Source organism: Cyprinus carpio, chromosome B7 (genome assembly GCF_018340385.1).
Source record: "Cyprinus carpio isolate SPL01 chromosome B7, ASM1834038v1, whole genome shotgun sequence".
NCBI classification, from domain to species: Eukaryota; Metazoa; Chordata; class Actinopteri; order Cypriniformes; family Cyprinidae; genus Cyprinus; species Cyprinus carpio.
This window is the reverse complement of record NC_056603.1, coordinates 22,831,021-22,850,394: the sequence shown is the minus strand read 5'-3', so window position 1 is coordinate 22,850,394 and position 19,374 is coordinate 22,831,021. Positions and strand designations below refer to the sequence as shown.

The following is a 19,374-nucleotide window of genomic DNA, read 5'->3' as shown; positions in this document are numbered from 1 at the left end:
CATGACTGCTCGAATCATTGCATTCCAATCCCTTATTCCAGACCTCCAGCTGCACTCCGGCCAATCAGAGCTCAGTATGCAAATGAGGAGAGGGGAGCTTGTCATTTTGGAGCTGGAGTGCAGGGTGTGCACGGAGCAGCTCGGTGCACAAAAAATAACGCATTAGTCTTTGGAAAAATAAATATGCTTATAAAAATCATTCAGCAGCAGTGGAATTGGGAATACAGCCAAACCCACAATGTTTGGGAATATATGTGCCTCTCGCTGAGTTATTTCTGAGAACAATGAGTCACTACGAAAAGATTCATTCTTAGAGTGGCAAAAAAGAGAGAGAAGGAGAGAAGTTCTTGAACTGAAAATGGAGTTTGCAGATGTTTACACTAGTCAGCGTGTGATGCTATTAAAAATATGGTTCCCTCATGTGAGGCATGAACATCAGCTTCAGCCACAGCATGATCTGATCAGTTTTATTTATTTACATATCTAAATATTTAGAGCTTTCTCTTTCAAGAAGCATGCATGAACTATTCTAACTCATCTGCACTGGATCTGACATTTTTTACCTAAATATTAGGGATATTCACGTGTGAATGTAGGGTGAGGATGCAGTTTAGCAATCATATTGCCTCCAAACTAGCACATCTGCACTCTAAAGCCAGTTCATATTCTCAGTTTCAGATTCCAGCTGGCAGCTGTGTAAGATCAGAGATGGGTCAGGGAGGATAGTCATGAACTAACGCTCATTATGATCCGCTCAGCATGCATGATGAGCCAGGCGCGTGAGAGAGTGGGGGGGAATGGGCACAGCGTTTGCAGGTGAGGGAGCCAGGCCTCTGCAGGTGTTCACAGGTGAGGGCTGATTTAGATTACAGGCATGGCGTCAAGTTCACAGCTGCAGTCTGTGACTTTTGTAAGCTTGCCACCAGACACAGACCCACCTTTCTGGAGATCAGGTCACACAGGTTTCTCACCAAGAAGCCAGTTTTTGTGTTTAGAACTCAGAGACCTTTTTGAATGAGGTACTGATAAGATGGAGAATGAGGTGGTAGATCTGAAGTCTGTATGTGAGGTTTTTATTCTAGTCCCTGCTCTCCTCCTGCTCCCTCACTCCCTTCTTCCACTTTTTTCCTTTCTTTCTTTGTCATTTCTCCTTCCTCCCATTCTAACTTTCCAAATACATCTCTTAGGTCCCTTCCCCCTCTCGCTTTCCTCTGGTTTCTTAATTCCAGTTCCAGATTTTTCTTACGTTTTGCTGTCAGCCACAGAGCAAGAGAACCATGACCACAGAAGGCAGTTGGGCTTCAGCCCCACCTCCAGACGGGAGCCACTGAGGGCCACAAACCAGACGAGCTCTTCTGGAGTTGAAACAGTGGGTGGTAGAGAGGTTGAGTATGGGAGAAATATAGACAAATCTGAACTAGATTTTCATGACTGAAAGACAGTGAGTTACAGACACTGCAACTTTTAGAGGAAGAGGGCAAAGGAACCGAGGACACAACTGAACTAGAGGGATATCCTAAGGAGCGAGGAATCCCCATAACCCCCCTAAATGTTCTGCTACTGTTGCATTTCGGGATGGGAGTGGGTCTCCAGATGTGTGTTTCCCATCCCCCCTTCAGAGGACTCCCTGTACTCTGTAATTTTGCCAGGCTAAATTGGCCCTCTAAAAAGAGCCTGTGGCTACACAGCCCTCGGCAGAAGAATATCCTGTATACAAACCAAATAGCTGTGTTAGTCTAGTCTGTTCCTGTCTGACCACAGTGAGGAAAAGATGAGACAAATATTTATAAGTGTGAGATATTAAGTCACAACTATAAGAAATAATCAAATTTGTCATTCACACTGTATTAAATAAATGAACAAAATAAGAAAAGTCAGAATTGTTAGATATAGTCACAAGAAATAGTAAAATATGTGAGACACAATGTGAGATATGAAGTCACAATAAAGAAACCCAAAGTCACAACTGTGTTAACTAAATAATGCTGCAAATATGAGGAAAAGTTCCAGTTCACAAATATGAAAAATATAACTGCAACTGTGAGAAACAAAGTGGCAATTACGAGAAATGAAGTACAATTTGTGAGAAAGATTCAGATTGTGAAATAAAATCAGAAGAGTTAGAAATATTCATAATTATAAGGTCACAACTATCTGTAAGTCATATTGTGAATTATAGTCACAATTATGAGATATAAATTCTACAAGAATTAGTAAAATATGTGTGACAATCCCATTGTGAAATATAAAGTCAATGATTTGAAAGTCACACTGAGACAAGAAATATGTCACAATTATGAGAAAATCATAATTGTGAAATATAAAGTTGCAATTAAGAGAAACGAACCTGCAGTTTTGACATAAAGTTGCAATTAGGAAAAATAAAATCACAATTACACTTTTTACTCTGAGGTACTAGAAACATGCTTCATTATAGTTTTGATGGGAATTAAATATATTATCCATTGCAGTTATAATAAAATACATTAACTCTCATTAGCATCTCTGTTATACTGCATATTCAAAACTGTTCCCTGGAATTAAAAGTCATTATGTAATTAACATAATCAGCTGGGTCTTTGATCCACAGTAGAGAGGGAGCCTGGGAAAACAATGCTGGATATCTGAGTTGGGGACCTCAAGGTAAGCTGACAACATGTTCCTGCAAACACTGACACCCACCTGACATGTTTATTCAGAGCCTGAGGGGTGAGACAGAGCTAAGAGTGGGTACACATATGTCTCTGCAGGGCTCACTGCCTTAGAATGGAGCTAAGAATATGCCTTCCACATGTGAAGAATAAGTTAAACATGCTCTAGCGCAAAGGTTAGGAGTCAAAACACAACCCAAGAGTGCAGACACAGTTTAAAATGTTCTGGAAACTCTTTCCCGTCTTACCCCAAAGTACCTTGGTAACGTAATGTGTTCCAGCTCAGACTTTCTTGTTTGATCAAGAAGCTGGCAGTAATTCAGACCAACATCTGAGTCGCAAATAACACACTGATAGGATTTGACCAAAGCTAGACGAGTGCGTCAGATATAAATCAGACATTATCCTGACTTGCGTCCTCCCACTGCTGGTCATTTTCTCAATGAAGGGAAAGACAGAGACACACTAAACTGGATATATAGCAATGTTCCTTCCATCGTGACGTCAGTTTGTTTCTATAATTCAACTGAGATGGGACTCTCTTTGGAGGTTAAATCTAGTACACTTCAGGGGGTCACTGAACAGAGCAGTTGGCTGACATCTCTACAACATCCACAGTTCTGTTCACAGCAGCCCCTCGGGAGAAAGACAGAAAGAGTGAAAGATAGAGAGAGTGCCTGGAGAGCAGGAGGAGTTCTGGCATGTCAGGGAACTCCTGCTAAAACATCAGCTGAGGAGAGGAATGCAGACAAAAAAAAATCATCTGGGGTATTTTAGCACTTCAAACCAGTTCATAATGTCAAGTTAAATGACAACTGACTTTAAAATGACACCTGACTGTTCTTCAGCCACAGGCACAGAGTTCTAAGCACTAAGATAAGTCTAAATTGTGGATTTTCAGCCCCTTTTTAGGCCAAGAACCCCTTATTGAATGCAAGGAGAGAAAATGCATGAAAGAGCTGGATCCCCTGTCACATATTGTATTTCATTTTACTTAATTACTCAATTTTATTCTATGAGTCATAATGAAATATTTATGAGAAACTTTACCTTATTAGCTTAGAAGTAAATTTAATACTGCATAATTAATCTACAAGAGATCAAATAATAATCAGTGGTGACTGAGATACTAATAAGGGTTTGTTTTATTTGTTCATCTTTAAATAAAACAAATACATGAAATACATTTAGCCAAGATGTCTTTCACAATAACAGGTTAGGCGTCGGGGTGAAATGAGTCAGCGCCACTATTATTGGTGAACAATTGCTTGTCTATAATGTATTTTACAAATCTTTCAAAACTATTTTAAGCATCTAGCAATTTGAAAAAAATGAAAGGATCTGGTTTGACAGGACCAAAGCTAACACACCCTTAAGTCTCTACACACTAACTGATGATTTGGTTATTTTGTGCGTGTGTGAATGTGCGCTCACGTAAGAACACACCTCAATGAACTCTCTATTCTCTCTATTTATGTCCATGTGAGCAGATTTAAAACCCAAGCCAAAGGTATGACAACAGCAGCCGTACTTATCCTTTACCGAGCAATACCTGACAAAATTACGTAACACATGGGAGTGATCGTCATATATTGTCCTTTTGCAGAACAGATAAAGAATGTGTGTGAAAACTAAGCATATGTGAAAATTACAGAGTGGTTGAATTTAGATTTTTCTTCTAGATTCACACAGACTGGGAAAAAGTGACTGATTAAAAGCTTTAACATTTATTTCGGTGGCAGACTGGGTGAAATCTTGTGGCTGCAATGATGATTCCAACTCCATTATCATAGAGTTAAACTTCTATTTCTGTATCACACCCAGAGTGTCATAATTTCTTCATTCTTTACAGTCATCTTAATTGTAGCTCACAGATGTTGAGAGTTAAGATGAGAGTAACAGTTAGAGCCATATCACTACTATCTTTATCGTTGGCCTAGTCATTCTGAAGATTACGCAACCTCTCTTGTAACTTTCCTTCTCTTTCTTTTTCTCTATTTCTCTTTTTTTGTGGACAGCTTCCATCAGAAGCATCAACTACATCTGAGAGAAAATTCTGGAGGAATGTGCTGCCTTTCCTCCACTCCTCCCCTCCAGATGCTCCTCACCTCCCCCTACTCCAAACCCTCAACATTCACTCCAGTCTCTTGGTAGAAGATGTCTGTCTCTACTAATCAAAGACCATCATTTATTATTTCAGTCATAATAAAAAGAACATGGCTGTCAACTAGAACTCCCTGCCTTCTAGGATGCACATGAAATGCATCAAGTTTTGCTTCAGATATTACATATGGTGTCTATGCTGCTTAACCCTTCAGGCTTACAGTGTTATAGATGTACAAGCAAAGCAGAAACGACTTTAAGGACGGGTGGGACCTGCCAAACCTGTAGATATCATCTCCAGTCTTCTTCTAGTGTTCAGACAGGCACGCTATGTGCTTCCAAAGAATGGTCTTGAATCTGACTCATCATCTTTTCTTCAGAATACTGAAGATGGAGGGAAAGCATCAAACTACCCTTGCTATTCAGGTTTCAGTTTTTTCCTCATATGTGGGAAGTGACTGAACAGGTAAAAGATGTCAGACTGGTAGATGACTTTGTATTTTACAATTTTTCGTCTCTGAATTCTTCTCATACACTCACTGACAATATTGCAGTATGACGTCCTCTGCATCAGTGATTAAGCAGCACGAACAGTCAGAATATTGGTATGATGCATAAACGAAAGAGAGGCATTTAATTGATTTCATATTTCTGTATATTTCTGTCGCTTATCACAGATATTGCTTGATGTGAGCTGAGATCAAATGCCATTCATATAATCAGCAGATGCACGTAAATCGTTTTTTGTTAGAATCTTATTTCCATATTAATAAATGTCTTCTCTATTTTAGTGCGAAAGAGAAAGATCACAGTATCCTGTTTATGAGATTAACATGGTGAATCATTCTCTCTGTCACCAAAGCCATTCTCAGTTTACAAAATTGGGCAAAAAACAGCAGTATAACAACAATACAAATCCAAAGAAATAGACAGAATCACAAAAGCAGCTCCTTTTGTATGAAGGATGCACTAAAGAAATACAGCAGATATATAATATAAAGTCATTTAAATAAGCCTGAGGTTTTTCTAGGCTGTTGTGGTTCACAGATCCTCTCTGTGATCTTAGCTTTAACACACAGTAGAGTGAGACGTGCTGATTTCTACCCTTTAGAGCAAGCCATGCAATTACTCTAAAGCCGTGATTTAAACGGCCAGACGTGCACACACACATACGTTCTTCTATCACTGTAGGGGGATTTTCCATTGCCTTCTACAGTTCTTATACTGAGATAGTAATATTTTCTCTCCCCTATTCCTAAAGGCCCCACAAATCCATTTGCATTTTTACATTTTCATTAAAGCACTATTTAGCATGTACAGTAGAGGAAGAGTTTGCACAAATTTTTTTATTGTTATAATTTACTCCTCTAATCTTTGTTCCTTTTTTTCTTGGAACCCAAAAGCAAAATTAAGCTTCCAAGTGTCAAAAAGGATGCAAAAGCACAACAAATGTAGTTTAAATGTGGCCTCATTACAAAGCAAACTACATACCAATTCTTCAAAATTCATACAATAACTTTGTGAGACATAACCTTTAGACAAAAAACCTTTAAGTCACTGAAAACTTTTGAGTCAGACCTTTTCAATTAATTGGTTAATCCAGTTCACAAAAGTAGTCTGAATGAATTGTCACTGAATGAATCATCACTGGAGGGAACGATGAATAATGACTTAAATGTCTGTCTGTTTATTGCACAAGAAGACTTGTCATATAGTGCATGAGTATAAGCCTATATGAACCACTTTTATCATACATTCTTCAGACTCTATCATGTCACTGTTAGAAACTCATTCTGATTTGCACTGACATAAAACTAGGTTAGTAACGACAAATTAAAATTTTTAGGTAAACTAATGCAATCTGTTTTCCTTTTGTACATGATTTCAAGTGTTACTATCCTTATGGGGATATTTGGTCCCTCACACACAAATACAAATTCATGCTGTGGAGGAATTCAAGTTTATAAATATATCTCAAAGCAACAGTGCTGGATTGACCCATTAACATTTATAAATATAATGGCAGAATGAATGAACAAAAACACACAGGAGGTCAGAAACCAGTGTGTGTAACCCATGAGAAGCTCCTCTCTGAGGGCACAAGGCAGTCATTCACTGAGCCTTCAAGGGAAAGTGTCTCTTATACACACATACAACCACACACACACATATGCCAAGGGGTAGAGTGGGGGACCATGGAGGGTCTGGAGTGGTCTTTTACAGACGTCCATTCACACACCCACACAGGAGCACAGTGGCATGCATACGCTCATGCACGCATACACAGACAGCTATCAGGAGCCGTGAATGAGCCTCCTTCACTCACAAGCCTCTCTCTCTTTTCTCTATCGTCACTCTCTCCTTAGTCAGGTCCTTACAGAGCAAACTGGAGCACAGCTGTTACTCAGTGAGGGACATCTGGATTGAATACTACCCATTAAATACCCTAAGCAACCAACAGAAAAAATAGACAGAGAGGCACTAAAGCAAAATGTTCATGAGAAACCCAAACACTTTAATCCTTATAAGACAAGAAAGATTTCACTAGAGATACACAGACAAACAGTGACTAAAATGATCTATCTATCTAGTTGATCTAATATCTATTATCATTTCAATTACCTTTTTTTATTTCAGCATCAAGATTGTAAGTTCAGCTTACATACATGTACGAGGAAAGGGGTATATTTTGGGTCCCGGCCACTATTTATTGAAAGTTTTTCACCAACAATGATCCAATACACAAGTTAATTTTAAAAGGTCCTGCAGTGTGACAAATGTATTTTTACTACAATTAATATGAGGACACAAAATCCATATACAATCATAAATACATTATCAAATAAAAGATGGAAATTCTTCACATATTTCACAAAAATGGTCCATTTTGTCTTCTTTTGTGTACTGCAGAAGAGTGTCAGCCATACAGGTTTGGAAAGACATGAGGCAGAGTAAATTATGAGACCATTTTTGGGGTGAATTTTCCCTTAAAAATAGTTTTAGATGAATTATAGAAAGTCAAACCGCAGAACACACACACACATATATATATATATATATATATATATATAGTTATAAAGTTGATCATTTATAGTCTATCAACAACTTAGTACTGTAGAAAATAGTATTTAGGCTTAGGTAGCTCATAAGAGGCAACAGAATACGTCTCCTGTCTGTCCATCCACACAAGATCCTAAGATGCTGCTGCTGCTGCTTCCCTGATAAAATAAAGGTCAAAACTGTTCCATCTCGTCTGAGTCACATAATAGTGATTTGTCTCTTTCTGTCTCTCTGCGATGAGATTAAAAGAACCTCATCATGAATGTGTGTCAGTAGAAGCATTAGCCACAGGAGTGTCTGAATCACTGTGAAAACTGCAGAAGTGTCCTGGGCTCCTAATGGATCATATGCACATGGAACACTATGCTAGCATCAAGTGAAGCGCATTAACAACAAAAACATAACTTTCCTACTGACCTTATTAAAGGAATGTTAGGCAAAAATGAAAATTAAGTCTCCATTTACCCACTCGCATCACTCCAAACCTGTCTGACTTACTTTCTTCCGTGGAACACTTTAGGAATAATGAACTGGTCGCTCTTTTCCATGGACTGAATGAAGTCTGTATTAGTTTTTGAGACCACTTTTAATAATAGTGTAGTTTTTCCCCCACACATTTTGATTTTAGAGCTCAACCGCTCCAGTAGGCTAGTCATTTACTTTCAAAATATTAAGATGGGATATTCTCAAAGCAATTCTCCTTCAGTTTTCCATTGAAAAATATAATTTTGGTCTGGAACAACATGATGGGGTACCTTATTTATTTTTTGCATGTCACAGTTTTGTTGTGCAATTAGTTTGCCCCAAGTAAACTCATATACACCTTTTATCCCACAGTAGCCCAATATACAACATTAACTGTCAATATCCCCTAAAATGAAGTAGTGTTTTTTTTTTCGTTGGCATGATTTGATCATTCAGACACTTTCAGAATTAACAACAAACACAACGTGACAGTAGCCTATACGGAATTGGTTCCCCACTAAATTAGTTTTCTTACTCTCCTACATTTCTGCGCCAGCCAAACTCGTCGATTGTGTTTCTGGCCTCCAAACAGAAAGCAAATATACCACGAAGTCCAATAACTTGAGCATCTTGCTTCGCCAGCTGTGGCCGGACACGAGAAACAGGATGAAGCGATCCGTGGGCGTGGTTTGGTTAAACAGGATGATTACGGCGTGTGGGCGTGGTTTGAATAAATAATATTAACGAAGACCTCCCCCCTGCCCCAAAGTCCCGGTTCAAGTTGGAAAGTGCCCCTATCTGTGTGCAGCTGGGCAAACTTCACAGCTTGAGAACCCCTGCCCTTGTTCACGTTTAATTTGCAACACAACATCCCAGACATGTGTAATAAATAAACACAGATAAACTGAACAAACACCTTCATATATACATACATAGGCTATATATATATATATATATATATATATATATATATATATATATATATATATATATACACACACACACACACACACACACACACACACATACACATGTAATAAAAGCATAAGAATATATTTATCTTATCTAGTAATAATAACAAAACGATCATAAATATTTCTAATAAGAAAGTATTATTTAAAGTGCATAATATGAGCACAGGAAAAAGCATTACAAAATTCTTAAGACATTCGCAACTTAAGACAGATTCTGCACATGTCCCTCTCTGCTACTGTTCATAATGATGGGAGATGCGGAGATTTGACGTACCACATTGGATAAGAAATCGCTCTCATTCAGATCCTCTAGGTCCAACAGGTTGGAATTAGGAAAAAGTTTGTCCGAAGCGAAGTTGTCCAATATGGTGTCCATATCGGCTGTGAATTAAACAAATAAAAACAAAAAAAGGCTTGGAAAATAATAACAATATCTCAAAGGTGAGATAGGTTGCAAAACTGTTGAAATCCAATTCAAAAATCGCAACCAGAAGGCTTATATGTGTGGCTTAAGCGACGTGCGCTCGTCTGCTCTGTCAAGTCGCCTTCATGCACTGAGCGCCTCTAGTCTGCCCATTTACACTTCTCTGGAAGTGTCGGATAAATTGGACGTGATTAAAGCGAAGTGGCCCTGTGTGTTTCTTCCAAATCTGTCTCATTCATCTGCGTTGAGTCTCTAAGGGGTAACTAGACTGATACATATTTAATATTGTCTCCGCCCTACTCTAGCTCTTTGCGGCCAATGGTAACACCCACTTTTCACTTCATTTAAAGCGACAGCGCATTGATTTCCGAGCGCTTCAGCCACTGACGCACAAGAAAGACTGAATCCATTACAGTAACAACCTTGGCTGCCTATTAGGCAAACCTGAATTACACTTTTAAAAGTCATAGTACAATGTTTTAATGACCACAAAATACCTAGAAATCCTTCCTGATGGAACAGAAACTCATCTAGTCATATTCATGCAAGATGCTTTAATGGAGGAGATTATAATGAATCTCAAATACACTCCAAGTTGATTACAAAAGGCAAAAATGCGAACTTGAATTTACAATACAAGAGGAAACATGTAAATACATCGAATAACGTCATAGGTCTTGATGTATTTGTTAAATTCATTATTCCACAGTAAAACACAGTTGTAATAGCGTTCTCAAATGTGAACTGGCCTAAATGATCTCATCTGTAGGTATGTCAAACATAACCATTGAGATGACATTTAGGTGCTGACGTTAAAACCAAGTCGTATAATAACAGATAAATATAAATATGTGATAATGGTGTTTTGGAGGAGTGCTGTAAGACCCCACATAAAGAGTGTGATGTCTTCTGTTAGTGATGTCTTCTGGATTATAAAGTACAGAGGGGTTGTTTATGAAACTTAAACCATTAAAAGGCAGTGGACCAGGCATCGATTTAACTTTTAAAGCGTGCATTTTTCACGCAACCTATTTTTCATCAGTTTGAATGACAAATGATCTCTGTCTGTTTGGATAACTTTACAGTTATTTAATTGCAGTAAATCAATTCACTATAGGGGGATAAGACACACACACACACAAGTGGTAGAAGATTCAGTGTCTGATTACATAGACTGATTCCACTGAATCATTTCACTAATTTTGCTCCTCGCTCTCCTCTTTTAGATTATTTGCTCTTGTCTGTGGAGTGCTAGAGTCAGTTCAAGTGGTGAAAAATCATTTTAGATCAAGTGTGCAGGGTTCACACAAGAGTTTATAAGGATCATGCAACCTAATACTCAGAAATTATTTCCTCACTGGCAGAGTTTTCTCACCAGTAACTTTACCTCAGGTACTGTTACAGCTCTTTTTCCTGCTTTTTCTCTGTCTTTCTTTTTCATTCAAGGTGCCCTAGTTTTATAGAAACCTGCTCTTTAATAATGGAATTTCTATTTGCAGTGAAAGTGTCATTTTTCAATTCACACATTACGTATGATTACAAAATGATTTTGTGTTATCATTTTCTCCAAGCAGAGTCCAGTTGTTTTTCAGCCCAGTGAAAGTGGAAATATCTATACCTGTTGTGAATTACTCAAGGCTGTTATGGTTGATGTTTATGGACCAAGCTGATGTTAGCTCAAGGATATAATGGTGATAGGGTTGTCTCAGCAAGTCTCTAGTTTACTGGTTTCCCTTACCTGGGATTGTACTTGTGTCATTTTCATTGCAGTCCAAGGGCTTAACCTTTATTTATGGCCCTGGACCACAAAACCAGTCATAAGGGTCAAAGGGTCTGAATAAATAAGCGTTCCACTGATGTATTGTTAGGATAGGGCAATATTTGACTGAGATACAACTATTTGAAAATCTGGAATCTGAGGGTGCAAAAAATCAAAATATACAAGATATACAAGAAAATTGACTTTAAAGTTGTCCAAACTAATTTCTTAGCAATGCATATTGCTAATCAAAAATAAAGTTTTTATATATTTACAGTAGGAAATTTACAAAATATCTTCATGGAACATGATCTTTACTTAATATCCTAATGATTTGAGGCATAAAATAAAAATCGATCATTTTGACCCATACAACCTATTGTTGGCTATTGCTACAAATATACCTCAGAGACTTAAGACTGGTTTTGTGCTCCAGGGTCACATTTTATGGGTTGTACTGTATTTTCAAAACACATATATATATTTATACTTTAGAAATCAGGATGTATGGCAGAGTCAGCTAATTATTAAATCTTTTAAAAGTTTATTTAATTTAAAAAGTAAAGACTAGAGTCATCAAATGACGTGATGAGACAGACAGACATTAATGTTACTGACGCTGATTATCAGCAAGAATCTTTGTCCATGTGTGGCTAAAATCCTCACTGATACCGGACACATATCAATACTGTTTTACTTGTTTTCTTCATTCATCTTCAAGAGATATTGACTCTATATAAATGATTCACACAGAAATATCAGTCAAGGAGTACAATAGTGTGTGATCAATGACCAATAACCTACCACACTGTAGTCTTCTAAAACGTGCATGTGATTCAGGTGAAGCTGTGATATTTTGAGCTAAACTGCATCCTCCTTATTTCCACAGATTAAGAATCTCTCTGACGTCAAACAGCCTGTAAACACTGGCTCTCTCTCTCTCTTTGAGGTTGTCGTGGTAACCCTCACACCTGGTCAGCTCTCCTGTCCGTATGGTTTTTATGGTCATGTGAAGCTTCCGTCCTCCCCCTGTGCAATAAACACACACACATACATACATCCCATAAACAGTATGTGGAAGGTGACATGCTGGAAAAACACCATAAAGCAAAGCAACCATGAGGTTTCACTTTATTTACTGCTTTGTGTCTCCACATGGTCTGCAAATTCCAACCCCCCATCCACATCCCCACACACGCCTCTCCGATCAGCACCTTTTCAGTCATGCTGTGATGTTCGCTGTATATAATACTCTTAAATATACTATTACGATCTCAAAAGTGTCATACGAACCAACTCAAATAACAATTCTAGGGGAACCACTAAAATGACATCACGGTATCAGAGAGTACATTTACCCTTTGAGTTAAGTATATGGTTAAATACAATGACAATAATGAAATCCCTTTGTGTTTAACTAAAGATTTGAATAGATTATTTCACTTTTCACCTCTCAAAAGGTTTACTTGTTTTCCATTTTCACTAGTTTCAAAGCGTGTAATTTCTTAAGTAAAAAAAAAAACTTTTTCCTAACCAAAGGCTTAAAGGGATAGTTCACCCAAAAATTTAAATTCTGTCATTAATTATCCTCATGTCATTCCAAACCCTTAAGACCTTCGTTCCTCTTTGGAACACAAATTAAGATATTTTTGATTAAAACCGAGAGCTTTCTAACCCTCCATAGACAGCATCTCAACTACCACGTTCAAGGCCCAGAAAGGTAGTAAGGACATTGTTAAAATAGTCCATGTGACATCAGTGGTTCAATTCTTCAACTGGGTCACCCAAATACCCAAATATTGTTCCAAAATTATAAGATTTTCTTTGTTGGAATACAAAACCAGATGTCAATGCAATAAAAGTCATTGGCGTGCAGTGTTATTTTAGACTCATTTCTCTTTCACTGTATGAAAAAAAAAAGAGTTGAAACATTCTTCAAAAGATCTATAACTCAGATCTATAATAAAGGCATTAGGTTGGGTAGAGATGATATTTTCACTCAACTAGTGGCAGACAGGGGAAAGTGTTTGAAAAATCTGCTTGGGAAACCTGTTTGAAAACTTTGTTCCAAACCAAAACATTCTGTTTGGTGTCACAAAATGGTGCTAAAAATATACACACTTCACCTTTATCAAAGGTTCGATGGATTTTCGCTATCCTGTTTTCATAAGGGTGATAATGGGATTACAATTGTGTGACGGAAATACCTGTGGATAAGAAAAAGAATGAGGAAGAGAAATTCAGAACAAGTTGTTGAAAAAGCTTAATTTTCTCTTCTCAGAGAGCAGTATCTGTAGGGTACAATAGTCAAACAGATTGTTTTTATGAGCACTATACTTGCTTATAACAAACACACTAAAAACGGATTAAAGCATCACACTACTGGTTTAGCTTATCAGGTAAATGTGAGGTGTTTGTGATGTCTGCAGTGCTATAAAGTGAAATAAAGGTGAACACTCAATGCATAATCCACTCAGGCTTTCTTTTCTCTTAATTAACAAATTAGATGTCTGACTAATATGCTTACTGCTCCACTAATGCTAATGTAGGCAAGGTGTAAGGTTATGGTTGTGTGCTGTTTGCAGGTCTTTGAGGGGTGTGTTGATGAGAGTACTATACAGCTGACAGTGGCATCAGCGTGTGACATCTCCACTCTCGGTTCCCACAGCTTCATCTTATTCATTCATTATCTCCACTTCCTCCGTTCTTCATATTCTTCACTAATCACACACAGCCATTTACACTCACTCGCACTGCTATCCAGAGGGCATGGGTGACACTGCAACGCACACCGCAAAGTGAAGGAAGCAGAGATGATCATCCCTTTTTCGAAAAGCACCATTGAGCCTTCGCTCCATAATTACAGACTACAGTGCACACTCTGAGTGGGATGTGATTATAGCATTACTCTCTGTGTCTCTGTGTGTGTGTATGTTATGGTTGAGGGCCAGAACTCTTTGCACCTGTGTCACCCTAAACACAGTAGAGTCACTCAGTTATGTAGATAAACACTAGAATAACCGAGATCTCCTGTCAGGTGAGAGGTTATCCCCCACAGGACTCAAATGAGGTTTTCCAAATCTTCCTAGGTTGGACACCATGCACAAGTATTATAGGAACACCACATCACGCTAATCTTGGACTCCAGACTATGTGAGGCAGGTAAATACGCAAGCTAATTTATTATGGCTGTCAAAGTTTATGTATTAATTATAATTTATTATTAATATATTAATTGAATATGTATTATAAAAAAAATGTAAGTGAATATTAAAAATATGTTTACCTTCAGGTTTACAGCGGGGGCCAAAATTATTAGAACACTACTATTTTCACCAGCTAAAAATTTAAGTTTTAAGTCAGTTATTTTTATAATTAACTTCTATTAACTAAATTAAATCAACATTGATTAAGTAATCTGCACTTCTGAAGGAACTGGTTGAGCGAATGATTTAATTGGCTATTTTAAAAAAACAGTCATATGCTTTGTTTCTATATAAACCAGTGTTTTCAACAAATCTGTTGAATGAATGATTTATTCATTCACTCATTAAGACAAATAAAATATGACAAAATATGACTAATACATTTCATATGGTTAGAATGTCCCTTAAATTCAATTCAAGTGGGCATTTATCATCCCTTAAAAGAAAAAGCAATTTCTGTCACTGTAGCTGCCTTAAACTTCATGAAGTTTGAATGCCTCTGATTGGCCTGCTTGGGTGGGTACTTACTGTTCAAAGTTCACTTCATATGCGTATGATCTTTCACATGCTAAATGTCAAGTATGCACCCTAAAATTACAAAAGTGCAAATCTTTCACACACTCAAAACAAAAACACTTATGCAATCTGAATGCCTCAGTGTCACATGTTCAGATAAACACTGAGTAAAATCCTCTTTTCAGTCTCTCCATTCTTTACTGTAGGTGAGGTAACATCATAGCCACAGGTGAAGGAGTTTCCATATACCCAATGAAACTGGATAACTGAGCCTGGGTACTGAAGACAGGAAGGTCAGGACACACAATCAGTGAGCAGCCTCCGAGAACAATCCTTCTGTACTGCCTATCACTGCTCCGGGCCCTCTGACAAAGCAGGCCTGTGAAACCCAGCCTTTCTTGCTGAAACAAGCAGGGCCGATAGCCATCAATGTAGTTCAATATTTCAGTGAGTCGGGTGTAAGTGGCTCATTGAGACAGAAAGAAAGAAATGTCCTACAACACAGCCAGGGCAGGTGTTGCTTAGATCAAAACAATCTACAAATATTTCAGTTTTACAGGCTTTCAGATTAAATCCAATAAGGATAACACTGAATTTTTGTTTGGGAAAAGCAAAGTGCCTCAGTAGTTTTGTGTTGATGTTCTAACATCTCACCCCCACATTTCATATGAAGGCAACATGATTTTTATTTTACATTTTCTGGCTTAGATTTAGTGAAAGTCTGTCAAGGATAAGGATTGAATCTTTTGCCAAAAGCAGCGTTGCATTGCACAGGACTCAGTCAAAGTTAATGAGACCTAACAGGTGCGCTGTTAATAGCTGCACTGGTATGATCTTGCCTCTGAGGTGCCGTTCTGAGATTCCGAGCCGTGTTCAAACTCCATGACATTCTAACTAGCTACTGTATCCATGACGACCACACTCGCATTAAAGAACACGGGATCTGTTTGTACCGAGAGGGTCAGAGAAACTGCAGAGCAGTCAACTGCACCGAGACAAGAGCAGCCGAGTAAAAAGACTGACAAAGGAAATGAAAAAAATATATATATTTTGTTCATGTCAAACATGTTTAATGTACGCTGCAGTGATCATCAGTGTTTCCATGACGTCTGGAAGCAGGTGACACACTGACTGTACCCGAGTCATGATGTCGTGACCATAGCTGCTAGTAGTTTACGAAGCAGTCCAGTGTAAGAAGAGCCAGTGGTACTATGACAACAGCTTGAGCATGACAGATGAATGAACATTCGAGCACGAAATGAGAAGAAAAATGCACAGAGAGATGAAATAAAGAAGAAGGCAGAACAACAGAAGTAATGTGTTAAAGAATCTGAATCAGTATATTCAGACTCACAAAAGAGCTTAATCAACAAGTGCTGAACACATAATTTGTAACAGTGTGTAAAGAGGAATCGGTAACTTCACAAAAACACTGTACAGAATTGTCTGAGCTGGTGGGTCGCGACCCAAAAATGTATGACAGGTCTGTTATCATACGGCCATCAATACCAGGGAATAACAATGCTGAATACAAATGACCAATCATATACTTACAGGTAGGATAACAAAATAAATTCCATACCTTTTGCTACTGTTAGGGTTATGTTTAGGGTCTAGTTTTCACTGTGTTTTTAGTAAGCCTGTTCCCCTGTGACCTAGTCTCCTAATTGCATTCTGTTCACCTGTGTTTGATTAATTAACTCGTCAGTTCCTTTGTTTGCTTTGCTATTTAAAACCTCAGTTCTCCCTTAGTCAGTTTAGTTTCTTTGATTGGTATCGTGATCGTACCATTTGTAGCCTATCACCAACTGTAACAGCTGCTTATTTCACTGAATGAATATTCAATAAACTTTCCCTCACTATACAACACTACAGAGTTAATCCCACAGGACTTCAGGTCACATTTTACTCCAAAAAAAAAAAGAAAAAAAAAAATGAATGCATGAAAATAAATCGTTTTTTGCATTGTGACTTTAATTTTACCTTATTTCCACACTTACCCCTTAATTCTCACTACTGAAATCGTTACATTCAGAGTCTCATTCTCATAACATAAAAAATGTATATATATATAATGCATATATGTAATGCATGAACAAATAGTCATGCTTGAAGTCATCCTATTCCCTGATCATGAGATTATTGTCAAATATCAATTCAAATAATACAAAAATATTAAGCAGCACAATTGTTTTCAACATTGACAATAGAATCGTGTGCCACTGAAGAATGGAATAATGGCTTCTGGAAATTCAGCTTAACCATCACAGGAATAAATTACACAAAAAATTTTTTAATACAAAATAATTATTTTACCATTTTAATAAAATGTCAAGACATACTTTTACTGTATTTTGAACACATAAATGCTAATTTGGTGAACATTAATAGTGTACAAATAAAATTATACATTACAGTAATGTAAATCATTATAAAAAAAATAATAAGACCATAGTAGACATCATACATTATAAACAATTGTGGGGGGTAAAATGTGCTAAATTGTGATAAATATTGTAATCATACAAAACACTGACTGCTAAATTCTAAGATTTGCCTTATGTAAAATATTTATAATATTTTATGCAGTCCATTGCCATTTCAATACATTTCAATGTTTGGTTTTAAGGACATTTTGCTAACTTCTGTATGATAACCAAAGCTGGTACTGCACTGGGTGACTTCATCTAAAATCTTGGTCAAAACCAGTTGAGAACCACTCTTCTAATGCAATAAATGGATTATACTGTTATCTTCAAGTGATAGGGCTAAACATTGCATCACTTGTTTAAAAATAGACTATCAATCTGCGAAGGGGAAAGAACACTCCTCTGTTCTGCTGCCTCTGATTAACGCATCTTTTAGCTGGGTTGCAATGTGTGCACAACAGTGAGTCAGTGTGTTAGTCATCACCGGGGAGGTTGTTTTTTTTGTTGTTGTTTTTTTGGGGGGTAAAACATTGTTCTGGAAGGTTCTTGTTTCAGACAAGCACTCTTATCACAGACAAACTCAGAACAATATGAAATTGCTACAAATGTAGTTTCATAAAGGGATGGATGTTTGTGTATTTGTATGCATACGCAGGGGGTGCTGTGACAAATTAAGTGAGAAAAGAAAATGATGTTGTATGTGTAAAAAAGAGAGAGAGGGAAAGAGTAATGGAGATGACAGCATTGTACATGCCCTAAGCCAGATACTTGGAATATTGTAACGTTTAAACAACATTATGCTGCGACCTCGACGCAGTTTCATTTCAGTGCATCTAAACATGTATTCCCACAGGGTAATGCACAGTGACCTGAGATTTCCTGCATTCCTGTTAGGAGCCTGGAGATATTTGCACATAATCACATTCATACAGAGATGCCATAGAAAACGGCAAACATCATTTTCTCCCATCTCTTCTGTTTGCCTCCTGATTCAGTTCAGACCAGCAATATCCTGCTGATGTCTCTTCACAAAGTGCAGCATTATAAATTTAAACATCTTGAAAAGTAAACATTCATTGTGTCTTCTTTGTCCAGTGCTAGTTACCTGGGTTAAAAGGTTTGTTTTGCTATGTGGTAATGAAGCAGAGGGACATTCAATGAAATTTAGTCAAGAAACTGAGATAAAATTTTATGGTATGCTTATTGATCGTAATATATAAGAATATATATTGCCATATTAAATTAAAAAGCTTGCAAATGCATCAACCTGTAACTGAAACTCAATGGGTTGTATGGCTGCTGTGTAAACTACCATAGTTGTGTTTATTGTGTATTGAGAAAAATGTAAGCACTAAATTAAGGGCGGCAGAATTAGTGTAGCCATATTTAGTGTGCATTAGAGTAACACTGAGCTGTTTGCCACCTACAGTGCCTACTGTGACTGTGTGGGAACACTTATCGGGTTTGATTCATCCACAGCAGAGTGAGACAGAGCCAGAAGAAGAGCGACAGAAGACAGACGAATGCATGTTTGTGTATGAATAGTTCAGCAAAACATTGGAATAATACGGCATGATTTCTGAACTCATGAAGAAACCCTTTTTATCCTGTTTTGCTTTCAATAAAGTGAGAGAAAAATACATTTGACAGAAAATGGTTTTGTGTGTTCGGTACATATATCACTATGTGATGTGTTTCTGAGTTTAGTTAGGTGTATGTGTGTGTGTTCAGTATGATCATTTAAATGTAATCATCAGCAGGACAGAGCCAGATCAGACTCAGAGGTC

At 37.5% G+C, this 19,374-nt stretch overlaps 1 protein-coding gene and 1 long non-coding RNA gene across 3 annotated transcripts in view; both read right to left on the bottom strand.

Annotated features, from left to right (window-relative positions):
* The window catches only part of LOC109057728 (cyclic AMP-responsive element-binding protein 3-like protein 1), a 31,451-nt gene extending 21,497 nt beyond the window's left edge, over positions 1–9,954 (bottom strand). Inside the window, exon 1 of one of the 2 annotated variants that reach the window (XM_019074969.2) lies at positions 9,528–9,954. In XM_019074969.2, the coding sequence (XP_018930514.1) occupies positions 9,528–9,629 (102 nt within the window). In that variant the 5' untranslated portion in view covers positions 9,630–9,954. The remainder of the gene's footprint in view (positions 1–9,527) is intronic. The other variant, XM_019074967.2, reaches the window with a different exon arrangement.
* A 2,062-nt stretch (positions 9,955–12,016) lies between these two features.
* LOC122137869 lies at positions 12,017–16,826 on the bottom strand. The gene is made up of 3 exons (XR_006155104.1): positions 16,741–16,826; positions 13,563–13,643; positions 12,017–12,465 (listed from the first exon to the last, which is right to left on the bottom strand). It is a non-coding gene; the product is annotated as an uncharacterized LOC122137869 (long non-coding RNA).
* Between the last annotated feature and the right edge of the window lie 2,548 nt (positions 16,827–19,374).